At 50.6% G+C, this 23,377-nt stretch overlaps 7 protein-coding genes across 7 annotated transcripts; 4 read left to right on the top strand and 3 right to left on the bottom strand.

The window, feature by feature from the left end:
- Positions 1-11,744: 11,744 nt before the first annotated feature.
- On the bottom strand, positions 11,745-12,155 carry LOC137535027 (histone H3). The gene has a single exon (XM_068256791.1). It carries the CDS (start codon positions 12,153-12,155, stop codon positions 11,745-11,747), a length of 411 nt encoding a protein of 136 aa, XP_068112892.1.
- Positions 12,156-14,799: 2,644 nt separating this feature from the next.
- On the bottom strand, positions 14,800-15,183 carry LOC137536982 (histone H2B 1.1-like). Its single transcript, XM_068259145.1, has one exon. The coding sequence runs from the start codon at positions 15,181-15,183 to the stop codon at positions 14,800-14,802; it is 384 nt and encodes a 127-aa protein (XP_068115246.1).
- Positions 15,184-15,596: 413 nt separating this feature from the next.
- LOC137536983 (histone H2A type 2-B) lies at positions 15,597-15,989 on the top strand. The gene has a single exon (XM_068259146.1). It carries the CDS (start codon positions 15,597-15,599, stop codon positions 15,987-15,989), a length of 393 nt encoding a protein of 130 aa, XP_068115247.1.
- Positions 15,990-16,981: 992 nt separating this feature from the next.
- LOC137535028 (histone H2A type 2-B-like) lies at positions 16,982-17,374 on the bottom strand. The gene has a single exon (XM_068256792.1). It carries the CDS (start codon positions 17,372-17,374, stop codon positions 16,982-16,984), a length of 393 nt encoding a protein of 130 aa, XP_068112893.1.
- Positions 17,375-17,783: 409 nt separating this feature from the next.
- LOC137535029 (histone H2B 1.1-like) lies at positions 17,784-18,172 on the top strand. The gene has a single exon (XM_068256793.1). The coding sequence runs from the start codon at positions 17,789-17,791 to the stop codon at positions 18,170-18,172; it is 384 nt and encodes a 127-aa protein (XP_068112894.1). The 5' UTR covers positions 17,784-17,788.
- Positions 18,173-19,643: 1,471 nt separating this feature from the next.
- On the top strand, positions 19,644-20,080 carry LOC137535026 (histone H3). The gene has a single exon (XM_068256790.1). The coding sequence runs from the start codon at positions 19,656-19,658 to the stop codon at positions 20,064-20,066; it is 411 nt and encodes a 136-aa protein (XP_068112891.1). The 5' UTR covers positions 19,644-19,655; the 3' UTR covers positions 20,067-20,080.
- A 1,705-nt stretch (positions 20,081-21,785) lies between these two features.
- LOC137536984 (histone H4-like) lies at positions 21,786-22,115 on the top strand. Its single transcript, XM_068259147.1, has one exon. It carries the CDS (start codon positions 21,786-21,788, stop codon positions 22,113-22,115), a length of 330 nt encoding a protein of 109 aa, XP_068115248.1.
- Positions 22,116-23,377: the final 1,262 nt, after the last annotated feature.

Genomic DNA, 23,377 nt, shown 5'->3' on the forward strand with positions numbered 1-23,377 from the left:
CTCTGACGGCAGCCAATCACAGAGGGGGACCCTGGCCAGCCCCTACCCTATAAATAGCGGCCGCCATGTTCCGTTTCTCCATGCTTGCCTGAGACTTGTACAGAGAGAGAGTTGCTCCTTTGTGCTTTGGCTTAGCAAGTGCTCTATTGTGATCATTTACCTAGCGTTTTTGCTCACCTACACCTGCCATATACACCTATATTGTTGTTAGTTAGATAGACATTGTATTTTAGTTAGTAGCTTGTGTGTTACATTAGAGACAGGCAGCTGCTGCAAGCTTACAGGTTTAGGCCTCAGGGGGGCCTTGCCTCTGTGGGCAGCTGTCCTCTGTTTATTTCTCTCATCTATACCAGTATTTCTGCTGTCCTTTACGAATAGTATTGTAGTTATACTGTACTAGGAGTAGGACACTCACTGACTGTCACTGTTTATAGGCTACTAGCTAGCTCCTGCGTGTGTGCACTCACTCACTGTCTGTGTGTACACACACTCTATTTCCTTCTGATTACTGATAGATTATTGTTAGTTAGTTGTACTTACTTACTACTTACTCTTACTGTACCCGTAGGGACACTCACTGTCACTGTTCATATAGGCTACTAGCTCCTGCGTGTGCGCACTGCACTCACTGTCTGAGTGTACACACACAACACACACTCTATTTCCTTCTGATCGCTGATTGATTATCGTAATTAGTTAGTTTTACTTACTGTTACTACTTACTCTTACTGTACTAGGAGTCTAGGACACTCAGTCACTGTCCATAGGCTACTAGCTCCTGCGTGCGTGCACTCACTGTCTGAGTGTACACACACCCACACTCCATTTCCTTCTGATCGCTGATTGATTATCGTAATTAGTTAGTTGTACTTACTGTTACTACTTACTCTTACTGTACTAGGAGTCTAGGACACTCAGTCACTGTCCATAGGCTACTAGCTCCTGCGTGCGGTCACTCACTGTCTGAGTGTACACACACCACCCACACTCTATTTCCTTCTGATCGCTGATTGATTATTGTAATTAGTTAGTTCTACTTACTGTTACTACTTACTCTTACTGTACTAGGAGTCTAGGACACTCAGTCACTGTGTTCATAGGCTACTAGCTCCTGCGTGCGTGCACTCACTGTCTGAGTGTACACACACCACCCACACTCTATTTCCTTCTGATCGCTGATTGATTATTGTAATTAGTTAGTTCTACTTACTGTTACTACTTACTCTTACTGTACTAGGAGTCTAGGACACTCAGTCACTGTGTTCATAGGCTACTAGCTCCTGCGTGCGTCCACTCACTGTCTGAGTGTACACACACCCACACTCCATTTCCTTCTGATCGCTGATTGATTATTGTAATTAGTTAGTTCTACTTACTGTTACTACTTACTCTTACTGTACTAGGAGTCTAGGACACTCAGTCACTGTGTTCATAGGCTACTAGCTCCTGCGTGCGTGCACTCACTGTCTGAGTGTACACACACAACACACACTCTATTTCCTTCTGATCGCTGATTGATTATCGTAATTAGTTAGTTCTACTTACTGTTACTACTTACTCTTACTGTACTAGGAGTCTAGGACACTCAGTCACTGTCCATAGGCTACTAGCTCCTGCGTGCGTGCACTCACTGTCTGAGTGTACACACACCCACACTCCATTTCCTTCTGATCGCTGATTGATTATCGTAATTAGTTAGTTGTACTTACTGTTACTACTTACTCTTACTGTACTAGGAGTCTAGGACACTCAGTCACTGTCCATAGGCTACTAGCTCCTGCGTGCGGTCACTCACTGTCTGAGTGTACACACACCACCCACACTCTATTTCCTTCTGATCGCTGATTGATTATTGTAATTAGTTAGTTCTACTTACTGTTACTACTTACTCTTACTGTACTAGGAGTCTAGGACACTCAGTCACTGTGTTCATAGGCTACTAGCTCCTGCGTGCGTGCACTCACTGTCTGAGTGTACACACACCCACACTCCATTTCCTTCTGATCGCTGATTGATTATTGTAATTAGTTAGTTCTACTTACTGTTACTACTTACTCTTACTGTACTAGGAGTCTAGGACACTCAGTCACTGTGTTCATAGGCTACTAGCTCCTGCGTGCGTGCACTCACTGTCTGAGTGTACACACACCCACACTCCATTTCCTTCTGATCGCTGATTGATTATTGTAATTAGTTAGTTCTACTTACTGTTACTACTTACTCTTACTGTACTAGGAGTCTAGGACACTCAGTCACTGTGTTCATAGGCTACTAGCTCCTGCGTGCGTGCACTCACTGTCTGAGTGTACACACACAACACACACTCTATTTCCTTCTGATCGCTGATTGATTATCGTAATTAGTTAGTTCTACTTACTGTTACTACTTACTCTTACTGTACTAGGAGTCTAGGACACTCAGTCACTGTCCATAGGCTACTAGCTCCTGCGTGCGTGCACTCACTGTCTGAGTGTACACACACTAAATTTACTTGTGATTACTACTGATTATTGTAACTGCTAGTTGTACTTCCTGACTGTTACTACTTACTTACTGTACTAGGGGACACTCACTCAGTCACCTCACCAACCAACCCACTCCATTAAAGTACCCCACTTTTCACCCGCCCTTTTACAAAACTTTTGTCTATACGCCCAAAACATTTAAGATGTCTGGAAGTGGCAGCCAGCGCGGTTTGGGCAAGGGGAAGGGCAGCAAGGGAATCAGGAGGAGAGGGAGCAGCATTGTGGCAAGCCGCGACCGCGGGCGCGCCACCATGCACAGTTCCGCAGCAGCAGCGTCAGTGGCTAACATTCCTCCCATAGCCACTGGCCGTGGACGCCTTGGGCGCCGCCCAGCAGGAGCATCTGCAACTCACGCTGCAGAGACACAGCAGCAGCAGCGTGTAGCACCTGCTCCCATTTTCCTCCAGCCGGGTCGGAAACGTCCCATTGAGGAAAAGGATGCAGACACTGTGGTGCAACTCATGACGGAGGATGAGCAGCCCGCCATCAGCTCTGCATCCGAGGCCTCCACCCTCACCACCACCACCACCACCACCACCCCTGTTCGCAGCAGCCGCCCAGCAGGGCCTGGGGAGGAGGCCAGTTCACCGTCAGTTGGCGACCTGTCATTCAGCAGTCTTTTGACCCCAGGCATCATGAGTCAATTGTCTGCTGTTGTTGGCGATTTGGAGGAGGAGATGCTGATGGGCACTTTGGGGGATGAGGGATTGGACAGCAAGACTGTGGCGACAGTCAAGCAGCCCATCCATGCATCAGGAGAGGAGTTTGGGGGGTCCTCATCCCAGCAGGACATGTTTCAGGAGGGGGAGGATGATGATGACCCGGTGACAGACAGAGACTGGGTGCCACCACCTCCAGGGGATGTCGTCCTCAGCAGCTCTGAGGAGGAGGAGGAGGATGCTCTTGTGGGCCTTGCAAGGAGGCGCATCATTGCAAGCATTGGCAGCAGCAGTAGGCAGGTCCCACAGCCTGCTGGTGTCTCAGGCTCAGCAGCAGCAGCAGCAGCATCTGCCAGTACCACCACCAGCCGCACCCAAGCCCCCCAAGCCCCCCCCCCTAACCACCACAGGGAGACAGGCAGCAGCGCTTCCATGCCGTAGGGGGATGTTTAAGTCACCAATCTGGCGATATTTCACCATGCCCACTGTGTACAGCAAGTACGTCACTTGCAACCACTGTCAGCGGAAGTTGAGCAGAGGTGCAGACCCCTTAAAGTTCTGCACCAGCTCGCTCATCAACCACCTTGCGGCTAAACATTTCCACCAGCATGAGGAGTTCCAGAGGCTGAAGGCATCTGGTGCTGGCAGTGGCACCACACCCATCACTGCACAGCCTTCAGCAGCAGCAGCAGCAACAGCAGCCACCCGCCCTCCTGCTCCTCCAGCAGCACCAGCAGGAGTGCGGAAACGCACTGCTCCTCCCCCCTCTGCAACTCCTGCCGCCGACACTGAGGCCTGTTCTGGCAGCCAGTCCTCAGTGGCCTCCTCTGCTGTGTCTGCTGATTCCCGTGTCAGCAAAAGGCCACGCCAGAGCCTTTTGAGCGAGTCCTTCCAGGGGGTGGTTAGGGCTCTGCCTCCCAGCAGCCGTCGCGTGCGGCAGCTGAACGGCTTGCTGGCACGGGCCATGTGCTCCCAACTCCTGCCGTACACGCTCGTGCAGGAGGGGAGCGACATTCGTGCGCTGCTTGCTTGCGCAGCCCCAGACTGGCAGCTCCCCAGCAGACACTTCTTTGCCCGCAAGGCCATTCCTGCACTGCACCGCTTTGTGATGGCCAATGTGGAGCGAGGGCTGGAGCACGCGGTTGGTGAAAGGGTCCACGTCACCATGGACTCCTGGAGCAGCCGCTTCGGGACAGGCCGCTACCTGTCCTTCACTGTCCACTGGGTCAGCTTGGTGGAAGGGGGTGAGGATGGGAGAGCAGCAGCGGGCACAGCAGCAGCAGCAACACAGTGGGTGGTGCCACCCCGCAGGGTCAGGGGAACTGCAGCAGGTTCCTCCGATCCTCTGCCATCCTCCGGCACACCTGGCCAAACCCCCCGCCTCAGCAGCAGCGTGAAGGCCCGCCACTGCCAAGCGCTGCTGCACTTGGTCAGCCTTGGGAAGACCAAGCTGACGGCAACCCATGTGTTGGCCAAACTCCAGGAGCAGGAGAGGATTTGGCTGACCCCCAGAGGCCTCAGAGTCGGAGAGGTGGTGGCCGACAATGGGGCCAATCTGGTTGCCGCAATAGACAGGGGAAACCTGACCCACATCCCCTGTCTTGCCCACGTGCTGAACCTGGTGGTGCAGAAGTTCCTGCGCACCTACCAGGGGATGGGCGAACTGCTGGAAACGGCAAGGAATGTTGTGCGTCACTTCCGGCGCTCGGCTGCAGCCTGTGCGAGCCTGGAAGACGTGCAAAAGGAGCTGGATCTGCCACGCCATCGGCTGATCCTTGACGTTCCGACTCGCTGGAACTCCACCCTGGCGATGTTGGAGCGTCTGGTTGAACAGAGGCACGCTGTCAAACAGTACCTTGCCCTGGCCACTGTTTCCGCAGCTCAGAGAAGGGACAAGACCAGCAACATCCCGTCCATCGTCCCCGATGATGACTGGAGGCACATGCAGCAGGTGTGCTTTGTGCTGGCTCCCTTCCTGCAGGCCACAAACATGGTGAGCAGGGACCATGCTATGGTCTGCGAGTGGGTGCCCCTGGTTTCTCTGCTGAACAGGGCCCTCGATGCTTTGCTGGAACAGGGAGCGGCAGCCTTGGACCAGCAGGAGCGGCAACCAGCTGCGCAGTCCACCTCTGAGGGGGAGGAGGAGGAGGACTTGGTGGAGGTCCCTGACCTGGCTGCTGATGAGGGGGATCAGCACAGCGCAGCTGAGTTGGTGCGGGGGTGGAGAGAGGATGAGGCGGAAGAGGAGGAGGATGAGGACAGCACTGACGTCGATGTGCCAGCAGACGTGGCCCGCCTCTTCCCAATGGCAGCGCACATGCTGACGTGCCTGCGCAGGGACCCCAGGGTGATCCAGATGAAGCAGAGGGAGGACATCTGGATCAGCATGATGTTGGACCCACGCCTCAAGGGGAAGTTGAGCCAGTTCCTGCCGCCTGCAGGAGGAGACCCAGCGCAACAAATAAGGAGCTTGCAGCAGGCCCTTGTTGAGCGCTTGGAGGAAGCCTTCCCCCAGCCTTCCACCCCCACTGTCCAGCAGCGAGCACAGAGGCAGCAGCAGGTGCCTGCATCCAGCAGCAGCAAGCGCCCCACAGACCTGCTGTCTCTCAGCCACGAGCTCTACAGGACTGTAGAGGCTCCGGCAGCAGTGACTAGAGAGGAGATGCATGCAGCAGCATCCTCCTCCGGTCACAGCCAGCGCCTGACCCGCATGGTGGCTGACTACATGGGGTCGTACAGCGGGCTTGACAGCGATGCCCCTGTTGATCCCATGGAGTATTGGGTCAAGCGCATGGAGATCTGGAGCGAGCTGGCGCAGTACGCCCTGGAAGTGCTGTCCTGCCCCCCTTCCAGCGTGCTGTCCGAGCGCTGCTTCAGTGCAGCTGGTGGCGTGGTCACCGAGAAACGCTCACGTCTGTCTCACAAGTCTGTGGACAGACTGACGTTTCTCAAGATGAACCAGGCGTGGGTGGAAGGCGAGTTCCTGGCCCCTGTTGTCGGCGAGAGGGGGACATGAACTGGCTGCCGGAACCATCGTTAATGTGCCTTACCACCCTTTACCACCTCCTGGCTCCTGCTCACTAAGCCAGCCTGGTTCACTTTGACTATTACGTCGCCTGCAGCCACACATTTTACACCTACAGTGGGCTGCTGTGTACTGCCCTTCTGCTGTCTGTCTGTGTTTCCCACTGCCAGGGTACACAGAATTACCTTCTTCTGCTGCCACTCTGCCACCAGCTATTACGTCAAACAATAGCTATATTGGTTGCAAAACCAAAAACCAAAAAAACATAAAAAAAAAAAAAAAGGTTTAATTTTTCTGAGGTGCCCGGGTTGAAAACTGTGTTGTCCCAGTTGTGTATTGGACACAATGTGGGCTGCACGACCGCTGTCTGGGACCTCCTGTTGTGTTTATTTACAGCCCTGGTATCACCGCTAGGTACCAGGGCTATTATGTCACGCTGCCTACCTGCTGCCACACTCACACTACTCCTCCATACCTCCTCCTGCTGCTGCTGCTGCTGTCTGTCTGTCTGTGTTTCCCACTGCCAGGGTACACTACACAGATGATTTACCTTCTGCTGCCACTCTGCCACCAGCTATTACGTCAAACAATAGCTGCTCACATTACTCCTCCATTCCTCCTGCTGCTGTTGCTGTCTGTCTGTGTTTCCCACTGCCAGGGTACACAGAATTACCTTCTTCTGCTGCCACTCTGCCACCAGCTATTACGTCAAACAATAGCTATATTGGTTGCAAAACCAAAAAACCATAAAAAAAAAAAAAAAGTTTAATTTTTCTGAGGTGCCCGGGTTGAAAACTGTGTTGTCCCAGTTGTGTATTGGACACAATGTGGGCTGCACGACCGCTGTCTGGGACCTCCTGTTGTGTTTATTTACAGCCCTGGTATCACCGCTAGGTACCAGGGCTATTATGTCACGCTGCCTACCTGCTGCCACACTCACACTACTCCTCCATACCTCCTCCTGCTGCTGCTGCTGCTGTCTGTCTGTGTTTCCCACTGCCAGGGTACACAGATGATTTACCTTCTGCTGCCACTCTGCCACCAGCTATTACGTCAAACAATAGCTGCTCGCCTACTCCTCCATTCCTCCTCCTGCTGCTGCTGTCTGTCTGTGTTTCCCACTGCCAGGGTACACAGAATTACCTTCTTCTGCTGCCACTCTGCCACCAGCTATTACGTCAAACAATAGCTATATTGGTTGCAAAACCAAAACCAAACAAACCATTAAAAAAAAAAAAAAGGTTTAATTTTTCTGAGGTGCCCGGGTTGAAAACTGTGTTGTCCCAGTTGTGTATTGGACACAATGTGGGCTGCACGACCGCTGTCTGGGACCTCCTGTTGTGTTTATTTACAGCCCTGGTATCACCGCTAGGTACCAGGGCTATTATGTCACGCTGCCTACCTGCTGCCACACTCACACTGCTCCTCCATACCTCCTCCTGCTGCTGCTGCTGCTGTCTGTCTGTGTTTCCCACTGCCAGGGTACACAGATGATTTACCTTCTGCTGCCACTCTGCCACCAGCTATTACGTCAAACAATAGCTGCTCGCCTACTCCTCCATTCCTCCTCCTGCTGCTGCTGTCTGTCTGTGTTTCCCACTGCCAGGGTACACAGAATTACCTTCTGCTGCCACTCTGCCACCAGCTATTACGTCAAACAATAGCTATATTGGTTGCAAAACCAAAACCAAACAAACCATTAAAAAAAAAAAAAAGGTTTAATTTTTCTGAGGTGCCCGGGTTGAAAACTGTGTTGTCCCAGTTGTGTATTGGACACAATGTGGGCTGCACGACCGCTGTCTGGGACCTCCTGTTGTGTTTATTTACAGCCCTGGTATCACCGCTAGGTACCAGGGCTATTATGTCACGCTGCCTACCTGCTGCCACACTCACACTGCTCCTCCATACCTCCTCCTGCTGCTGCTGCTGCTGTCTGTCTGTGTTTCCCACTGCCAGGGTACACAGATGATTTACCTTCTGCTGCCACTCTGCCACCAGCTATTACGTCAAACAATAGCTGCTCGCCTACTCCTCCATTCCTCCTCCTGCTGCTGCTGTCTGTCTGTGTTTCCCACTGCCAGGGTACACAGAATTACCTTCTGCTGCCACTCTGCCACCAGCTATTACGTCAAACAATAGCTATATTGGTTGCAAAACCAAAACCAAACAAACCATTAAAAAAAAAAAAAAAGGTTTAATTTTTCTGAGGTGCCCGGGTTGAAAACTGTGTTGTCCCAGTTGTGTATTGGACACAATGTGGGCTGCACGACCGCTGTCTGGGACCTCCTGTTGTGTTTATTTACAGCCCTGGTATCACCGCTAGGTACCAGGGCTATTATGTCACGCTGCCTACCTGCTGCCACACTCACACTGCTCCTCCATACCTCCTCCTGCTGCTGCTGCTGCTGTCTGTCTGTGTTTCCCACTGCCAGGGTACACAGATGATTTACCTTCTGCTGCCACTCTGCCACCAGCTATTACGTCAAACAATAGCTGCTCGCCTACTCCTCCATTCCTCCTCCTGCTGCTGCTGTCTGTCTGTGTTTCCCACTGCCAGGGTACACAGAATTACCTTCTGCTGCCACTCTGCCACCAGCTATTACGTCAAACAATAGCTATATTGGTTGCAAAACCAAAACCAAACAAACCATTAAAAAAAAAAAAAAAGGTTTAATTTTTCTGAGGTGCCCGGGTTTAAAACTGTGTTGTCCCAGTTGTGTATTGGACACAATGTGGGCTGCACGACCGCTGTCTGGGACCTCCTGTTGTGTTTATTTACAGCCCTGGTATCACCGCTAGGTACCAGGGCTATTATGTCACGGCGAGCTGCCTGCCTCATTGACTGCCTGCTGCCACACACTCATCCTCCTCCTCCTGCTGCTGAATTTACCTCCTGCTGTCTTTGTGTTTCCACTGCCAGGGAGCACATACAATGGCGCTTCCAACATGCGTGCGCCCACCAGCTATTTGTTACGCTCAAAAATAGCTGCATTTCTTTAAAAAAAAAATTGAAAAGAGAAATACGTGAAGAAGAAGAAGTCGATATTGAAAAAGAAGGAGAAGGAGAAGATGAAGATGAAGAAGAAGATGAAGAAGAAGATGAAGAAGATGATGAAGAAGAAGATGAAAAAGAAGAAGAAGATGAAGAAGATGAAGAAGATGAAGAAGAAGAAGATGAAGAAGAAGAAGAAGATGAAGAAGAAGAAGAAGATGAAGAAGATGATGAAGAAGATGAAGAAGATGAAGAAGAAGAAGAAGAAGAAGAAGAAGAAGAAGAAGAAGATGATGAAGAAGAAGAAGAAGAAGAAGAAGAAGAAGAAGAAGAAGAAGAAGAAGAAGAAGAAGAAGAAGAAGAAGAAGAAGAAGAAGAAGAAGAAGAAGAAGAAGAAGAAGAAGAAGAAGAAGAAGAAGAAGAAGAAGAAGAAGAAGAAGAAGAAGAAGATGAAGATGAAGAAGAAGAAGATGAAGATGAAGAAGAAGAAGAAGATGAAGATGAAGATGAAGAAGAAGAAGATGAAGAAGAAGAAGAAGAAGAAGATGAAGAAGAAGAAGATGATGATGATGAAGAAGACAATATAGAAGAAGAAGAAGAAGATATAGAAGAAGAAGATCGAGAAGAAGAAGAAGAAAGATAAAGAAGAAGAAGAACAAGTATATACAGTAACACTACTGAACAAAATTAAGGACACAACTTCTCTTTCCACATTTTTTTTTAAAGGAACATCCCCACATAATCACTTGCTGTTGTTACTTGGAAAAAAAGATGTTTCTTGCATCATTCACCCTCAAAACAAGTGTTGGAAGCTATTTAAGGCCAATTCGAATAGTCAGCTCGAATAGTGAGCTCGAATACCGACTCGAATAGTGAGCTCGAAGTCCGAGGTCGAATCGAATAGTAAAAATTATTCGACTCGAATATTCGACTGACCTCGAATAATTTACTATTCGAATTCGACCAAACTCGAATTTTAAAAAGGGGTATTTGAGCATCACTATTGTGTGCTAACATTTCTGCTCTCTGCTCGTCCTTCCTCCCTTCTCTGTCCACTCCCTGCCCTCTGTCCATCTTCTCCCCTTCTCTGCGTGTCCACCCCCCCTTCTCCTGTCCTGCTATTCATTTCACCCCCCCCCCCCCCCCCCCCAATGCTTCGGTAGTAAAATGATCCGAGATTCGGATCAAAGATCCGGATCTCTTCAATGATCCGATTCGAATCATCCGGTTCATTGAAAAGATCCGAACTTCCCATCTCTACAAAGATCCGGAGCTTTTCAATGAACCGATTCGAATCATCCGGATCATTGAAAAGATCCGAACTTCCCATCTCTAAGGAGAGCGGCCGGGAAGAGCCTCTTTATACACCCTGCGCCTCTCTGTCATTGGCTGCCTCACACCACGCCCCCTATATTGTGACAGGAGACAGCGCGGAGAGCCAATTGTCATCCACATGCTATCTCCATATTAGCCTGCGCTGTGTCTGCCTCGCGCTGGCGGGACATCCAATCACTGGGTGACTCCTCCTAATCTTCCCGCCCAGTGCAGTCAATGATTTACCGTAAAACTCCTGCTACTATCCCCATTCCCCGACTCTGCCATGATAAGCCCTATTTATAAGCGCCGGGGTGATCGGGAGCTTTTAATGGATTGGCTACTGCAGAACATTTGTTATTTTTCAATTATCCCTGATGGGAGACTGCAGTGGAAGGGGCGGGCAGATTTTCCAGTTTGGGGGGCGGGACTGGAATTCTCTCCCCTGTTTATCTATACTGCAGACATTCAAATAAATCCCAGTAAACGATTATCTGTTTATTTTCTCATGATTACGTGTCTCATACACCGTGTTCTGGAATTCACTTTTTCAAATACGCCTGGGACTCCCCGATAGCTCACAAAACGCAGCTAGCTCTTTTGTACTAAATAGGTCACTGACTGTTAAACTGGCAGGATGGGGACGAGACGTTTCAGTGCACAGAATATCGGCGGGAAATTTGAAATACCATCTGCTCAGCGCTCAACCAATCACAGCGCCAGACGCTTCTCTATTAAGCCAATAAGAATGCAAAGAAAGTATTAATTCAGCTTTTTGCTACTAACTCAAGATGTTTCTACTGTTAGTATAAGAGGAGTTTGATTCGTAAAATAAGCATCGGTAAGTCATATAATTGCACCCCACATTTCCCAGGTCATCATAAAAATTGCGTCATGGAAGTAATATAGATGTGATGAGAACATTTAACTGTCTGGACCCCTCTTCTGCCAGTGTGCATCACTTTACAATTAGCTGATCTGTGTGGGAAAACACAAACAAAAAACGCTACTGGGACAAATCAGAAGACAAGTAAAATATGGCGCTCGAACGTTTTTCGAAGGCTTAAATCCTAGCCAATTGTTATGCTAATGCGGGTATTGTATATTACTTTAGAACGATGAGAATGTTATAAACATGCTATCCAACTGCTGCAATACAGCTCTGTATGGAGAATGTGGGGTGGCTCTGAAAAGAGCCTTTGTGGTGTGGGTGATAATGTATGACGTGCTTATGCCCTCTCGCCGCGGATCCTGCGGGCCAGCTGGATGTCTTTGGGCATGATGGTGACCCTCTTGGCGTGGATGGCGCACAGGTTGGTGTCCTCGAAGAGCCCCACCAGATAAGCCTCGCTGGCCTCCTGCAGAGCCATGACGGCCGAGCTCTGGAAGCGCAGGTCGGTCTTGAAGTCCTGGGCGATCTCCCGCACCAGGCGCTGGAAGGGCAGCTTGCGGATCAGCAGCTCGGTGGATTTCTGGTAGCGGCGGATCTCTCGGAGAGCCACTGTACCGGGCCGGTAGCGGTGAGGCTTCTTCACTCCTCCGGTGGCCGGGGCGCTCTTCCGGGCAGCTTTGGTAGCCAGCTGCTTGCGGGGAGCTTTCCCTCCGGTGGACTTGCGGGCGGTCTGCTTGGTTCTGGCCATCGCTCAATTGGCTAATTCTTCTCACTAGTGTTGTCCGGATCATGAACGATTCGGATCTTTGATCCGAATCTATTTTATGAGTCGATCATCCGAATCATCAAAATGAACGATTCGGATCGCAAAAGGGGCGGGGCCAGGAGCGACACGCCCCCTCTCAGCGGGCAGCGGGGTCCTGGAAGCAGGGATCGCTCTGTTGGATGGGAGCCACCCTTGCAGGGAGACAGGTAGATGAGAGAGGGGACATGGGTGCCACTGCCAGATATGTGTAGAGCACACATACTGGCTATAACGTGCTGCCCATTACAGGCTGTCTGTTCCGTAGTGCTGCACAGTGAACACATTGGAAGCTTTTGGCTCAGCACAGCTCAGTAACTTTGCAGACAGTGTGATTGAAAGGCAATATAATCCTCCTGCACTCGGCACTAAACAGCTGCACTTATCTTCTGGGAATGCTTTCTTTCACTGTGCGACCTTTTCTTTCAAAGTGTACAGATGAACATATAGGTGAAATATATGTAAAGCATATGACTTCAGCATGTGGGTATTACGTGCAAACATTTCTGCTCTCTGCTCGTCCCTTCCCTGTCCACTCCCTGCCCTCTGTCCATCTTCTCCCCTTCTCTGTGTGTCCACTCCCTCCCCTTCTCCTGTCCACAGACCTGTCCTGCTGTTCATTTCACCCCCGAATGCTTCCGGTAGTAAAATGATCCGAGATTCGGATCAAAGATCCGGATCTCTTCAATGATCCGATTCGAATCATCCGGATCATTGAAAAGATCCGAACTTCCCATCTCTACTTCTCACAGGCGAGAATAGACTGAGGAGAGCGGCCGGGAAGAGCCTTTTATACACCCTGCGCCTCTCTGACATTGGCTGCCTCACACCACGCCCCCTATATGGTGACAGGGGACAGCGCGGAGAGCCAATTGTCATCCACATGCTATCTCCATATCAGCCTGCGCCGTGTCTGCCTCGCGCTGGCGGGACATCCAATCACCGGGCGGCTCCTCCTAATCTTCCCGCCCAGTGCAGTCAATGATTTACCGTAAAACTCCCCCTACTATCCCCATTCCCCGACTCACAGCACGCTATCTGCCATGTTAAGCCCTATTTATAAGCGCCGTGGCTTCAGATTGGCCGGGGTGATCGGGAGCTTTTAATGGATTGGCTACTGCAGAACATTTGTTAATTTTCAATTATCCCGCCACAAAATTGCTTTATTACATGAGACTGAAATTATACGATGTTGACTGATTTTGTTCCTACGTATTGAACTGTCTATCATCTTAAAAAGATACTATTTAATTTATATATCTACTATAAGCGTCAAAGTGAAAAGGAAATAGAGGCAGATGAGCCACGTGTCTCTGCAGAAGATCTGTATTTTACATGCATGTGCATCACTCTGTATCGCGTAATGCAAGACACAGGCTAAGCTGGTGATTACTTCTTGTCAGGAAGACAGTAGTGATGGGAATTCCGGCTCTTCTTGGAGAATCGGCTCCCATTAAAGAGCCGGCTCTTACGGCTCTCAATCGGCTCTTCATTAAATATCACTAGACGCCACTCAGAATCGGAGTAAAAGCCCCGCCCCCATCTCCATGACAACTCCAGACTGCTTCTCTCGCTCAGGCAATCCCTCCTGCTACTGCTCTGCCCCATACACTCCTACAAGCTGCACGAGGAGGACTACATCTCCCAGCATGCCTCAGCGCCCTTTATTACACAGCAAACCAGAGCTGTGTGGGGCGGCTGAGGCATCGGCTCTTTCAAAACTGAGAGCCGGCTCTTGTCGTTCGCGAACGACCCATCACTAGAAGACAGTTTAGGGGACCTGCAATCTCCCTCCTCCTGCCCTGTGCGGGGCATCAGTCGGGGCAGTAATGAGTCTCCTCGCTCCACACACGGTCTGAGCGTTCTAGAACTCTGGGAATCTGCTGAGAGCGGTCATTTCTAAATGTGGCGGCTGCGCTTTAGTGATACATTTACAGCTTTTCAACCACCACCGTCCATGCACCCCATTATATAGCTTTATTTCATAGTATTATGCAACACGTATTATTTAGAGACGTCACCCTATCTGTCCGGATGGGCCATTTCTACAACAACCCCACCAGCTGCACAGACCCGTCAGGATGGATTCTACTTCTATAGAGAAATGCACGAGAAGTCCTGTCGCTGGCCATTCCCGCTATCTGCTTCTCTGAATAAATTGCGGCTGAAATATCACAGCGATCGGGATCTATGGCTGGAGACAGGAGAAAACTAGTGTATTCTCAGGAAGACTGCGGTAGCTCTAAGATTCTAACGTGTACTGGAATGGTTACTAAATACTGCAGGGGGAACTAATACATCACTAAAGATCCCCTGATCCGATTCAGAAATAGTAAAGTCAAATCCACGCGGCTAGAGGAGTTCGGTAACCTCGGTGTGAGAATCCACCTCCCTGCTCACTAACCCTGTACTGCACCCCTCCCTATACAGCACGTACGTGAATGTACAGAAAAGCCGTATAGTGAGTGAGTGGCTCTTAGAACGAAACACTAACAGCGCATTTAACATATCAATACATAGCCCTGCAGTGAATGAGTGGGTGGCTCTGAAAAGAGCCTTTGGGTTTCCTGTGTAGTCGGGTGAGAGGCGATTACTTGGCACTGGTGTACTTGGTGACGGCCTTGGTGCCCTCGGACACGGCGTGCTTGGCCAGCTCTCCCGGCAGCAGCAGGCGGACGGCGGTCTGGATCTCCCGGGAGGTGATAGTGTGGCGCTTGTTGTAATGAGCCAGGCGGGAAGCTTCCCCGGCGATGCGCTCGAAGATGTCATTGACGAAGGAGTTCATGATGCTCATGGCCTTGGAGGAGATGCCGGTGTCGGGGTGCACCTGCTTCAGCACCTTGTACACGTAGATGGCGTAGCTCTCCTTCCTGGTCTTCCTGCGCTTCTTGCCATCCTTCTTCTGAGTCTTGCTCACCACTTTCTTAGAGCCCTTCTTGGGCGCCGGGGCGGACTTGGTTGGTTCAGGAGCCATGCTGATTCTCAGTAACTCTGCAGAATGCGGAGACACAATGAGGAGTCGCGCGCCTCCTCTCCTTATATAGGCGGCCTATGCTAATCAGGCTGCAGGAGAGCCGGCTCACACTATTGGAGAGCGTCACTAGCGCCGCCGACTTACCGCCCCTTATACCTGATTGGCTGCATGAGAGAGACTTGCATAGTTGAAACGCGCAACAAAGATATGCAAATGCGATTGGCTGCTAAAGTAAAGAGCCCCGCCCCTGCATGTGCTGATTAGTGGATTGTAAGACTCTCTTGCTATTGGCTGAGTTGAACTGCAGCCAATAAGGTGGCAGCGCGGGTCGGGCAGCAGTGTATATAGGACAGGAGGAGGGGCGGGTTTGGCTATTCTCGTGTTTGAGAGTTATTTGTATCTTTGAAGTTGTCATGTCCGGAAGAGGCAAACAAGGCGGCAAGGCTCGTGCCAAGGCCAAGACTCGCTCCTCCCGGGCCGGGCTGCAGTTCCCAGTCGGCCGTGTTCACCGTCTGCTGAGGAAGGGCAACTATGCGGAGCGGGTGGGGGCCGGAGCTCCGGTCTATCTGGCCGCAGTGCTGGAGTATCTGACCGCTGAGATCCTGGAGCTGGCTGGCAACGCCGCCCGGGACAACAAGAAGACCCGCATCATCCCCCGCCATCTGCAGCTGGCCGTGCGCAACGACGAGGAGCTCAACAAGCTGCTGGGTGGAGTGACCATCGCCCAGGGGGGCGTCCTGCCCAACATCCAGGCCGTGCTGCTGCCCAAGAAGACCGAGAGCCACAAGGCCGCCAAGAGCAAGTAACTCCCTGCAGCAGCAGCCGGACACACATCGTACAGAACCACAAAGGCTCTTTTCAGAGCCACCCACACTGTCTATAGAGAGCCTGATACGCTTTGTGTTTCCTCTGTATGTGGAGATTGTGTCGCTTGTTTCTAATACCAAGCAATCCCCATATTCACGGAGTCTTCATTTATATATAAAAAAATACTTTATTTACTGAAGTCCCGCTCCATATCAGACTTGATCGGAGGGATCCTTCCTGAATGGCAGTTACACGTGTTCTGTTTACAGATCCATTCAAGACGAATTCGCTCCCCCCCCCCCCCAATCCACACGCCTGCAGAAAAAGCGTGCACAAATCCTAAGCGCTGTCAACGGGCAATAGATAACATCGGCTCCATATACGGCGCTGCACTTCTGGGGACTAAGACAGTAAATACGGCAGGTTCTTCAGTTTACCACAGGATGGCAGCACTTTGATATATTATACATGAGTGCAAACTGCAGGGCAAGGAAAGATTATACAGTTTTATACAATGCGGTTATATGTGAAATTATTATGCGATACATCTGTAGTAGATTTACAATGTACCGATATTCCCTGTACACACATTTGTCTACATGGAAACGGCGGGTGGCCTGCGCCCGAGAGGGACCTTTTGTTCAAACCGGGATTAGGGAAATGGCCGGATTACCCACCAAAACTATGAACTATGGGGGGGAGCGAATTGCTGTAGTCGTCTTATTTGGATCTGTAAACAGAACACGTGTAACTGTCACTCAGGAAGGATCCCCCCGGTATGGATATGGCGTGACTTCAGTCAATAGAAAGTAATTTTTTTAAAAAATAAATTAAGACTCCGTGAATATGGGAGTTGCTTGTTATTAGAAACAAGCGACACATCTCCACATACAGAGGAAACACAAAGCGCATCAGGCTCTCTAGACAGTGTGGGTGGCTCTGAAAAGAGCCTTTGTGGTTCTGTACTGTGTCCGGCTGCTGCTGCAGGGAATTACTTGCTCTTGGCGGCCTTGTGGCTTTCAGTCTTCTTGGGCAGCAGCACGGCCTGGATGTTGGGCAGGACGCCCCCCTGGGCGATGGTCACCCCACCCAGCAGCTTGTTGAGCTCCTCGTCGTTGCGCACGGCCAGCTGCAGGTGGCGGGGGATGATGCGGGTCTTCTTGTTATCCCGGGCGGCGTTGCCAGCCAGCTCCAGGATCTCAGCGGTCAGATACTCCAGCACTGCGGCCAGATAGACCGGAGCTCCGGCTCCCACCCGCTGCGCATAGTTGCCCTTCCGCAGCAGACGGTGAACACGGCCGACTGGGAACTGCAGCCCGGCCCGGGAGGAGCGAGTCTTGGCCTTGGCACGAGCCTTGCCGCCTTGTTTGCCTCTTCCGGACATGACAACTTCAAAGATACAAATAACTCTCAAACACGAGAATAGCCAAACCCGCCCCTCCTCCTGTCCTATATACACTGCTGCCCGCCCCGCGCTGCCACCTTATTGGCTGCAGTTCAACTCAGCCAATAGCAAGAGAGTCTTACAATCCACTAATCAGCACATGCAAGGGCGGGGCTCTTTACTTTAGCAGCCAATTGCGTTTGCATATCTTTGTTGCGCGTTTCAACTATGCAAGTCTCTCTCATGCAGCCAATCAGGTATAAGGGGCGGTAAGTCGGCGGCGCTAGTGACGCTCTCCAATAGTGTGAGCCGGCTCTCCTGCAGCCTGATTAGCATAGGCCGCCTATATAAGGAGGGGAGGCGGCGCTGCTCCTCATTGTGTCTCCGCACTCTGCAGAGTTACTGAGAAGCAGCATGGCTCCTGAACCAGCCAAGTCCGCCCCAGCGCCCAAGAAGGGCTCTAAGAAAGCGGTGAGCAAGACTCAGAAGAAGGATGGCAAGAAGCGCAGGAAGACCAGGAAGGAGAGCTACGCCATCTACGTGTACAAGGTACTGAAGCAGGTGCACCCCGACACCGGCATCTCCTCCAAGGCCATGAGCATCATGAACTCCTTCGTCAATGACATCTTCGAGCGCATCGCCGGGGAAGCTTCCCGCCTGGCTCATTACAACAAGCGCTCCACCATCACCTCCCGGGAGATCCAGACCGCCGTCCGCCTGCTGCTGCCGGGAGAGCTGGCCAAGCACGCCGTGTCCGAGGGCACCAAGGCCGTCACCAAGTACACCAGTGCCAAGTAATCGCCTCTCACCCGACTACACAGGAAACCCAAAGGCTCTTTTCAGAGCCACCCACTCATTCACTGCAGGGCTATGTATTGATATGTTAAATGCGCTGTTTATTAGTGTTTCGTTCTAAGAGCCACTCACTCACTATACGGCTTTTCTGTACATTCACGTACGTGCTGTATAGGGTTAGTGAGCAGGGAGGTGGATTCTCACACCGAGGTTACCGAACTCCTCTAGCCGCGTGGATTTGACTTTACTATTTCTGAATCGGATCAGGGGATCTTTAGTGATGTATTAGTTCCCCCTGCAGTATTTAGTAACCATTCCAGTACACGTTAGAATCTTAGAGCTACCGCAGTCTTCCTGAGAATACACTAGTTTTCTCCTGTCTCCAGCCATAGATCCCGATCGCTGTGATATTTCAGCCGCACTTTATTCAGAGAAGCAGATAGCGGGAATGGCCAGCGACAGGACTTCTCGTGCATTTCTCTATAGAAGTAGAATCCATCCTGACGGGTCTGTGCAGCTGGTGGGGTTGTACAAATGGCCCATCCGGACAGATAGGGTGACGTCTCTAAATAGTACGTGTTGCATAATACTATGAAATAAAGCTATATTATGGGGTGCATGGACGGACGGTGGTGGTTGGAAAGTTGTGAATGTATCACTAAAGCGCAGCCGCCACATTTAGAAATGACCGCTTTCAACAGATTCCCAGAGTTCTAGAACGCTCAGACAGTGTGTGGAGCGAGGAGACTCATTACTGCCCCGACTGATGCCCCGCACAGGGCAGGAGGAGGGAGGTTGCAGGTCCCCTAAACTGTCTCCCTGACAAGAAGTAATCACCAGCCTAGCCTGTGTCTTGCATTACGATACAGAGTGATGCACATACATGTAAAATACACATCTTCTGCAGAGACACGTGGCTCATCTGCCCCTATTTCCTTTTTCACTTAGTAGATATATAAATTAAATAGTATCTTTTTAAGATGATAGACAGTTCAATACGTAGGAACAAAATCAGTCAACATCGTATAATTTCAGTCTCATGTAATAAAGCAATTTTGTGGCGGGATAATTGAAAATTAACAAATGTTCTGCAGTAGCCAATCCATTAAAAGCTCCCGATCACCCCGGCCAATCTGAAGCCACGGCGCTTATAAATAGGGCTTAACATGGCAGATAGCGTGCTGTGAGTCGGGGAATGGGGATAGTAGGGGGAGTTTTACGGTAAATCATTGACTGCACTGGGCGGGAAGATTAGGAGGAGCCGCCCGGTGATTGGATGTCCCGCCAGCGCGAGGCAGACACGGCGCAGGCTGATATGGAGATAGCATGTGGATGACAATTGGCTCTCCGCGCTGTCCCCTGTCACCATATAGGGGGCGTGGTGTGAGGCAGCCAATGTCAGAGAGGCGCAGGGTGTATAAAAGGCTCTTCCCGGCCGCTCTCCTCAGTCTATTCTCGCCTGTGAGAAGAATTAGCCAATTGAGCGATGGCCAGAACCAAGCAGACCGCCCGCAAGTCCACCGGAGGGAAAGCTCCCCGCAAGCAGCTGGCTACCAAAGCTGCCCGGAAGAGCGCCCCGGCCACCGGAGGAGTGAAGAAGCCTCACCGCTACCGGCCCGGTACAGTGGCTCTCCGAGAGATCCGCCGCTACCAGAAATCCACCGAGCTGCTGATCCGCAAGCTGCCCTTCCAGCGCCTGGTGCGGGAGATCGCCCAGGACTTCAAGACCGACCTGCGCTTCCAGAGCTCGGCCGTCATGGCTCTGCAGGAGGCCAGCGAGGCTTATCTGGTGGGGCTCTTCGAGGACACCAACCTGTGCGCCATCCACGCCAAGAGGGTCACCATCATGCCCAAAGACATCCAGCTGGCCCGCAGGATCCGCGGCGAGAGGGCATAAGCGCGTCATACATTGTCACCCACACCACAAAGGTTCTTTTCAGAGCCACCCCACATTCTCCATACAGAGCTGTATTGCAGCAGTTGGATAGCATGTTTATAACATTCTCATCGTTCTAAAGTAATATACAATACCCGCATTAGCATAACAATTGGCTAGGATTTTTAAGCCTTCGAAAAACGTTCGAGCGCCATATTTTACTTGTCTTCTGATTTGTCCCAGTAGCGTTTTTTGTTTGTGTTTTCCCACACAGATCAGCTAATTGTAAAGTGATGCACACTGGCAGAAGAGGGGTCCAGACAGTTAAATGTTCTCATCACATCTATATTACTTCCATGACGCAATTTTTATGATGACCTGGGAAATGTGGGGTGCAATTATATGACTTACCGATGCTTATTTTACGAATCAAACTCCTCTTATACTAACAGTAGAAACATCTTGAGTTAGTAGCAAAAAGCTGAATTAATACTTTCTTTGCATTCTTATTGGCTTAATAGAGAAGCGTCTGGCGCTGTGATTGGTTGAGCGCTGAGCAGATGGTATTTCAAATTTCCCGCCGATATTCTGTGCACTGAAACGTCTCGTCCCCATCCTGCCAGTTTAACAGTCAGTGACCTATTTAGTACAAAAGAGCTAGCTGCGTTTTGTGAGCTATCGGGGAGTCCCAGGCGTATTTGAAAAAGTGAATTCCAGAACACGGTGTATGAGACACGTAATCATGAGAAAATAAACAGATAATCGTTTACTGGGATTTATTTGAATGTCTGCAGTATAGATAAACAGGGGAGAGAATTCCAGTCCCGCCCCCCAAACTGGAAAATCTGCCCGCCCCTTCCACTGCAGTCTCCCATCAGGTCCGCTCAGGTTGTATAAGAAGAGAGGAGGCTACTGCAAAGATCAGTTCGTTTTTTGAGCAAAGAAGGAACAGCATCTGTATCATGTCTGGTAGAGATGGGAAGTTCGGATCTTTTCAATGATCCGGATGATTCGAATCGGATCATTGAAGAGATCCGGATCTTTGATCCGAATCTCAGGATCATTTTACTACCGGAAGCATTCGGGGGTGAAATGAACAGCAGGACAGGTCTGTGGACAGGAGAAGGGGAGGGAGTGGACACACAGAGAAGGGGAGAAGATGGACAGAGGGCAGGGAGTGGACAGAGAAGGGAGGAGGGACGAGCAGAGAGCAGAAATATTTGCACGTAATACCCACATGCTGAAGTCATATGCTTTACATATATTTCACCTATATGTTCATCTGTACACTTTGAAAGAAAAGGTCGCACAGTGAAAGAAAGCATTCCCAGAAGATAAGTGCAGCTGTTTAGTGCCGAGTGCAGGAGGATCATATTTCAATCACAGTGTCTGCAAAGTTACTGAGCTGTGCTGAGCCAAAAGCTTCCAATGTGATCACTGTGCAGCACAACTACGGAACAGACAGCCTGTAATGGGCAGCACATTGCAGCCAGTATGTGTGCTCTACACATATCTGGCAGTGGCACCGATGTCCCCTCTCTCTCATCTACCTGTCTCCCTGCAAGGCTGCCTCCCATACAACAGAGCGATCCATCTCAGCTCTGCTTCCAAGACCCCGCTGCCCGCTGAGAGGGGGCGTGTCGCTCCTGGCCCCGCCCCTTTTGCGATCCGAATCGTTCATTTTGATGATTCGGATGATCGACTCATAAAATAGATTCGGATCAAAGATCCGAATCGTTCATGATCCGGACAACACTAATGTCTGGCCGAGGAAAGGGCGGGAAGGGACTCGGGAAAGGAGGCGCCAAGCGGCACAGGAAGGTGCTCCGGGATAACATCCAGGGCATCACTAAGCCCGCCATCCGCCGCCTGGCCCGCAGAGGGGGTGTCAAGCGCATCTCCGGCCTCATCTATGAGGAGACCCGCGGAGTGCTGAAGGTTTTCCTGGAGAACGTCATCCGGGACGCCGTCACCTACACCGAGCACGCCAAGAGGAAGACGGTCACCGCCATGGATGTGGTGTACGCCCTCAAGCGCCAGGGGCGCACCCTCTATGGCTTCGGGGGCTAAGCGAGTCTGTCCCCTGACCAGCCATACTGTACAAAAGGCCCTTTTCAGGGCCACCCACCTTATCCATGAAAGTGCTGTCATATAAATCGCGGTGTGTAATCTGTGGTATAAGCAGCGCGTTACAGCAGCGGAAATTGTTGCTTCTGTCGGGATTCCGCTGATAGATTGTGGTGAGAGGAGACGGGCAGATACATAAGTAGTCCGGTAACTTGCTTATTCCATCATCCCCGCTCATCTTCCCGATCACCAGCTGCTTCCATGTTACCATTGTAGCGGTAAGTGGTGACGACACAGGATCATTGCAGTGGAGGATACCGGCTGAGAGTGTGTTGTATTTGCAAGCAGATGCTGGAATAACCGTAAGGTTGAGAATGAGGGAGATGCTAGCAGAAGAGACCACATGCGGCGGTAATCTTTATTGTAGGAGGAGGATGACCGATCGAATCTAGGAGTGTATAGTTGGTGATCTATAAAGTGGCGGGAAGGACCGTTATGCGCGGAATATTTGAAAATATCGACTAATTAGATTTTAGTTCTCCTTTCGTCTATAATAAACGCGCCTGACTATTATAACGGCTCATTTCAGATTGTAATGAGGATTCCCTGACAACTTCACAGGAATTGCTGAATTTGCTGCGTAAAACTTTAATGCTGAGAGCTAAACGATAGAGAATACCAGCCGCAAGGATCACCGGATGGTAGAAAGAGATCATTTTATTCAGATCATGTGACCCAGAGCAGCAATTCATTCCCTTTCACGCAGAGTAACTACGCACACGGCAACTTCTCCAGATATCGCTCAGGGCGAGTGTATTGGCAACTGTGAGCACTAAAAGTCTCCTGTGAGGCTCAGGAAAACATGTTTTTGTATTGCCCCCTTTACCTAGCGCCACTATTTCTATATACAACCCATGTAGGCTGAAAGGCCCCCTTCTGCCTGGGCATAGGGAAGTGTAGTTTGCAACCTGCATGTGCAGTAACATTTTGTGAGAACATTAATGGACGAATTACAGACAGCTTGTTTGAGCTCCAGATAGTCCTCTCTTCATAGCGTTGGCTGTGAATAAGCGATCCCTGCACATACAGAGACGTTGTGGGCACCCGGCAATTCTATAACAGGGATCAGAGCCGCCTCCATATAGTGCCGCTGTCACACCGGGCGGCTACACACACTGCAGGGGCAGCTACTCGCCGGCCAGAAATGTATCAGAATAACTAACCTGCTGGGCGGTCTGGACGAGCACAGCTCGTCCAGTACCGCC

Source organism: Hyperolius riggenbachi, chromosome 10, assembly GCF_040937935.1.
Source record: "Hyperolius riggenbachi isolate aHypRig1 chromosome 10, aHypRig1.pri, whole genome shotgun sequence".
NCBI lineage: Eukaryota > Metazoa > Chordata > Amphibia > Anura > Hyperoliidae > Hyperolius > Hyperolius riggenbachi.

Bases quoted from the DNA above. Each gene is read 5' to 3' on its own strand.
- LOC137535027 (XM_068256791.1), bottom strand. From the start codon at position 12,155: ATGGCCAGAACCAAGCAGACCGCCCGCAAGTCCACCGGAGGGAAAGCT.
- LOC137536982 (XM_068259145.1), bottom strand. From the start codon at position 15,183: ATGGCTCCTGAACCAACCAAGTCCGCCCCGGCGCCCAAGAAGGGCTCT.
- LOC137536983 (XM_068259146.1), top strand. From the start codon at position 15,597: ATGTCCGGAAGAGGCAAACAAGGCGGCAAGGCTCGTGCCAAGGCCAAG.
- LOC137535028 (XM_068256792.1), bottom strand. From the start codon at position 17,374: ATGTCCGGAAGAGGCAAACAAGGCGGCAAGGCTCGTGCCAAGGCCAAG.
- LOC137535029 (XM_068256793.1), top strand. From the start codon at position 17,789: ATGGCTCCTGAACCAGCCAAGTCCGCCCCAGCGCCCAAGAAGGGCTCT.
- LOC137535026 (XM_068256790.1), top strand. From the start codon at position 19,656: ATGGCCAGAACCAAGCAGACCGCCCGCAAGTCCACCGGAGGGAAAGCT.
- LOC137536984 (XM_068259147.1), top strand. From the start codon at position 21,786: ATGATCCGGACAACACTAATGTCTGGCCGAGGAAAGGGCGGGAAGGGA.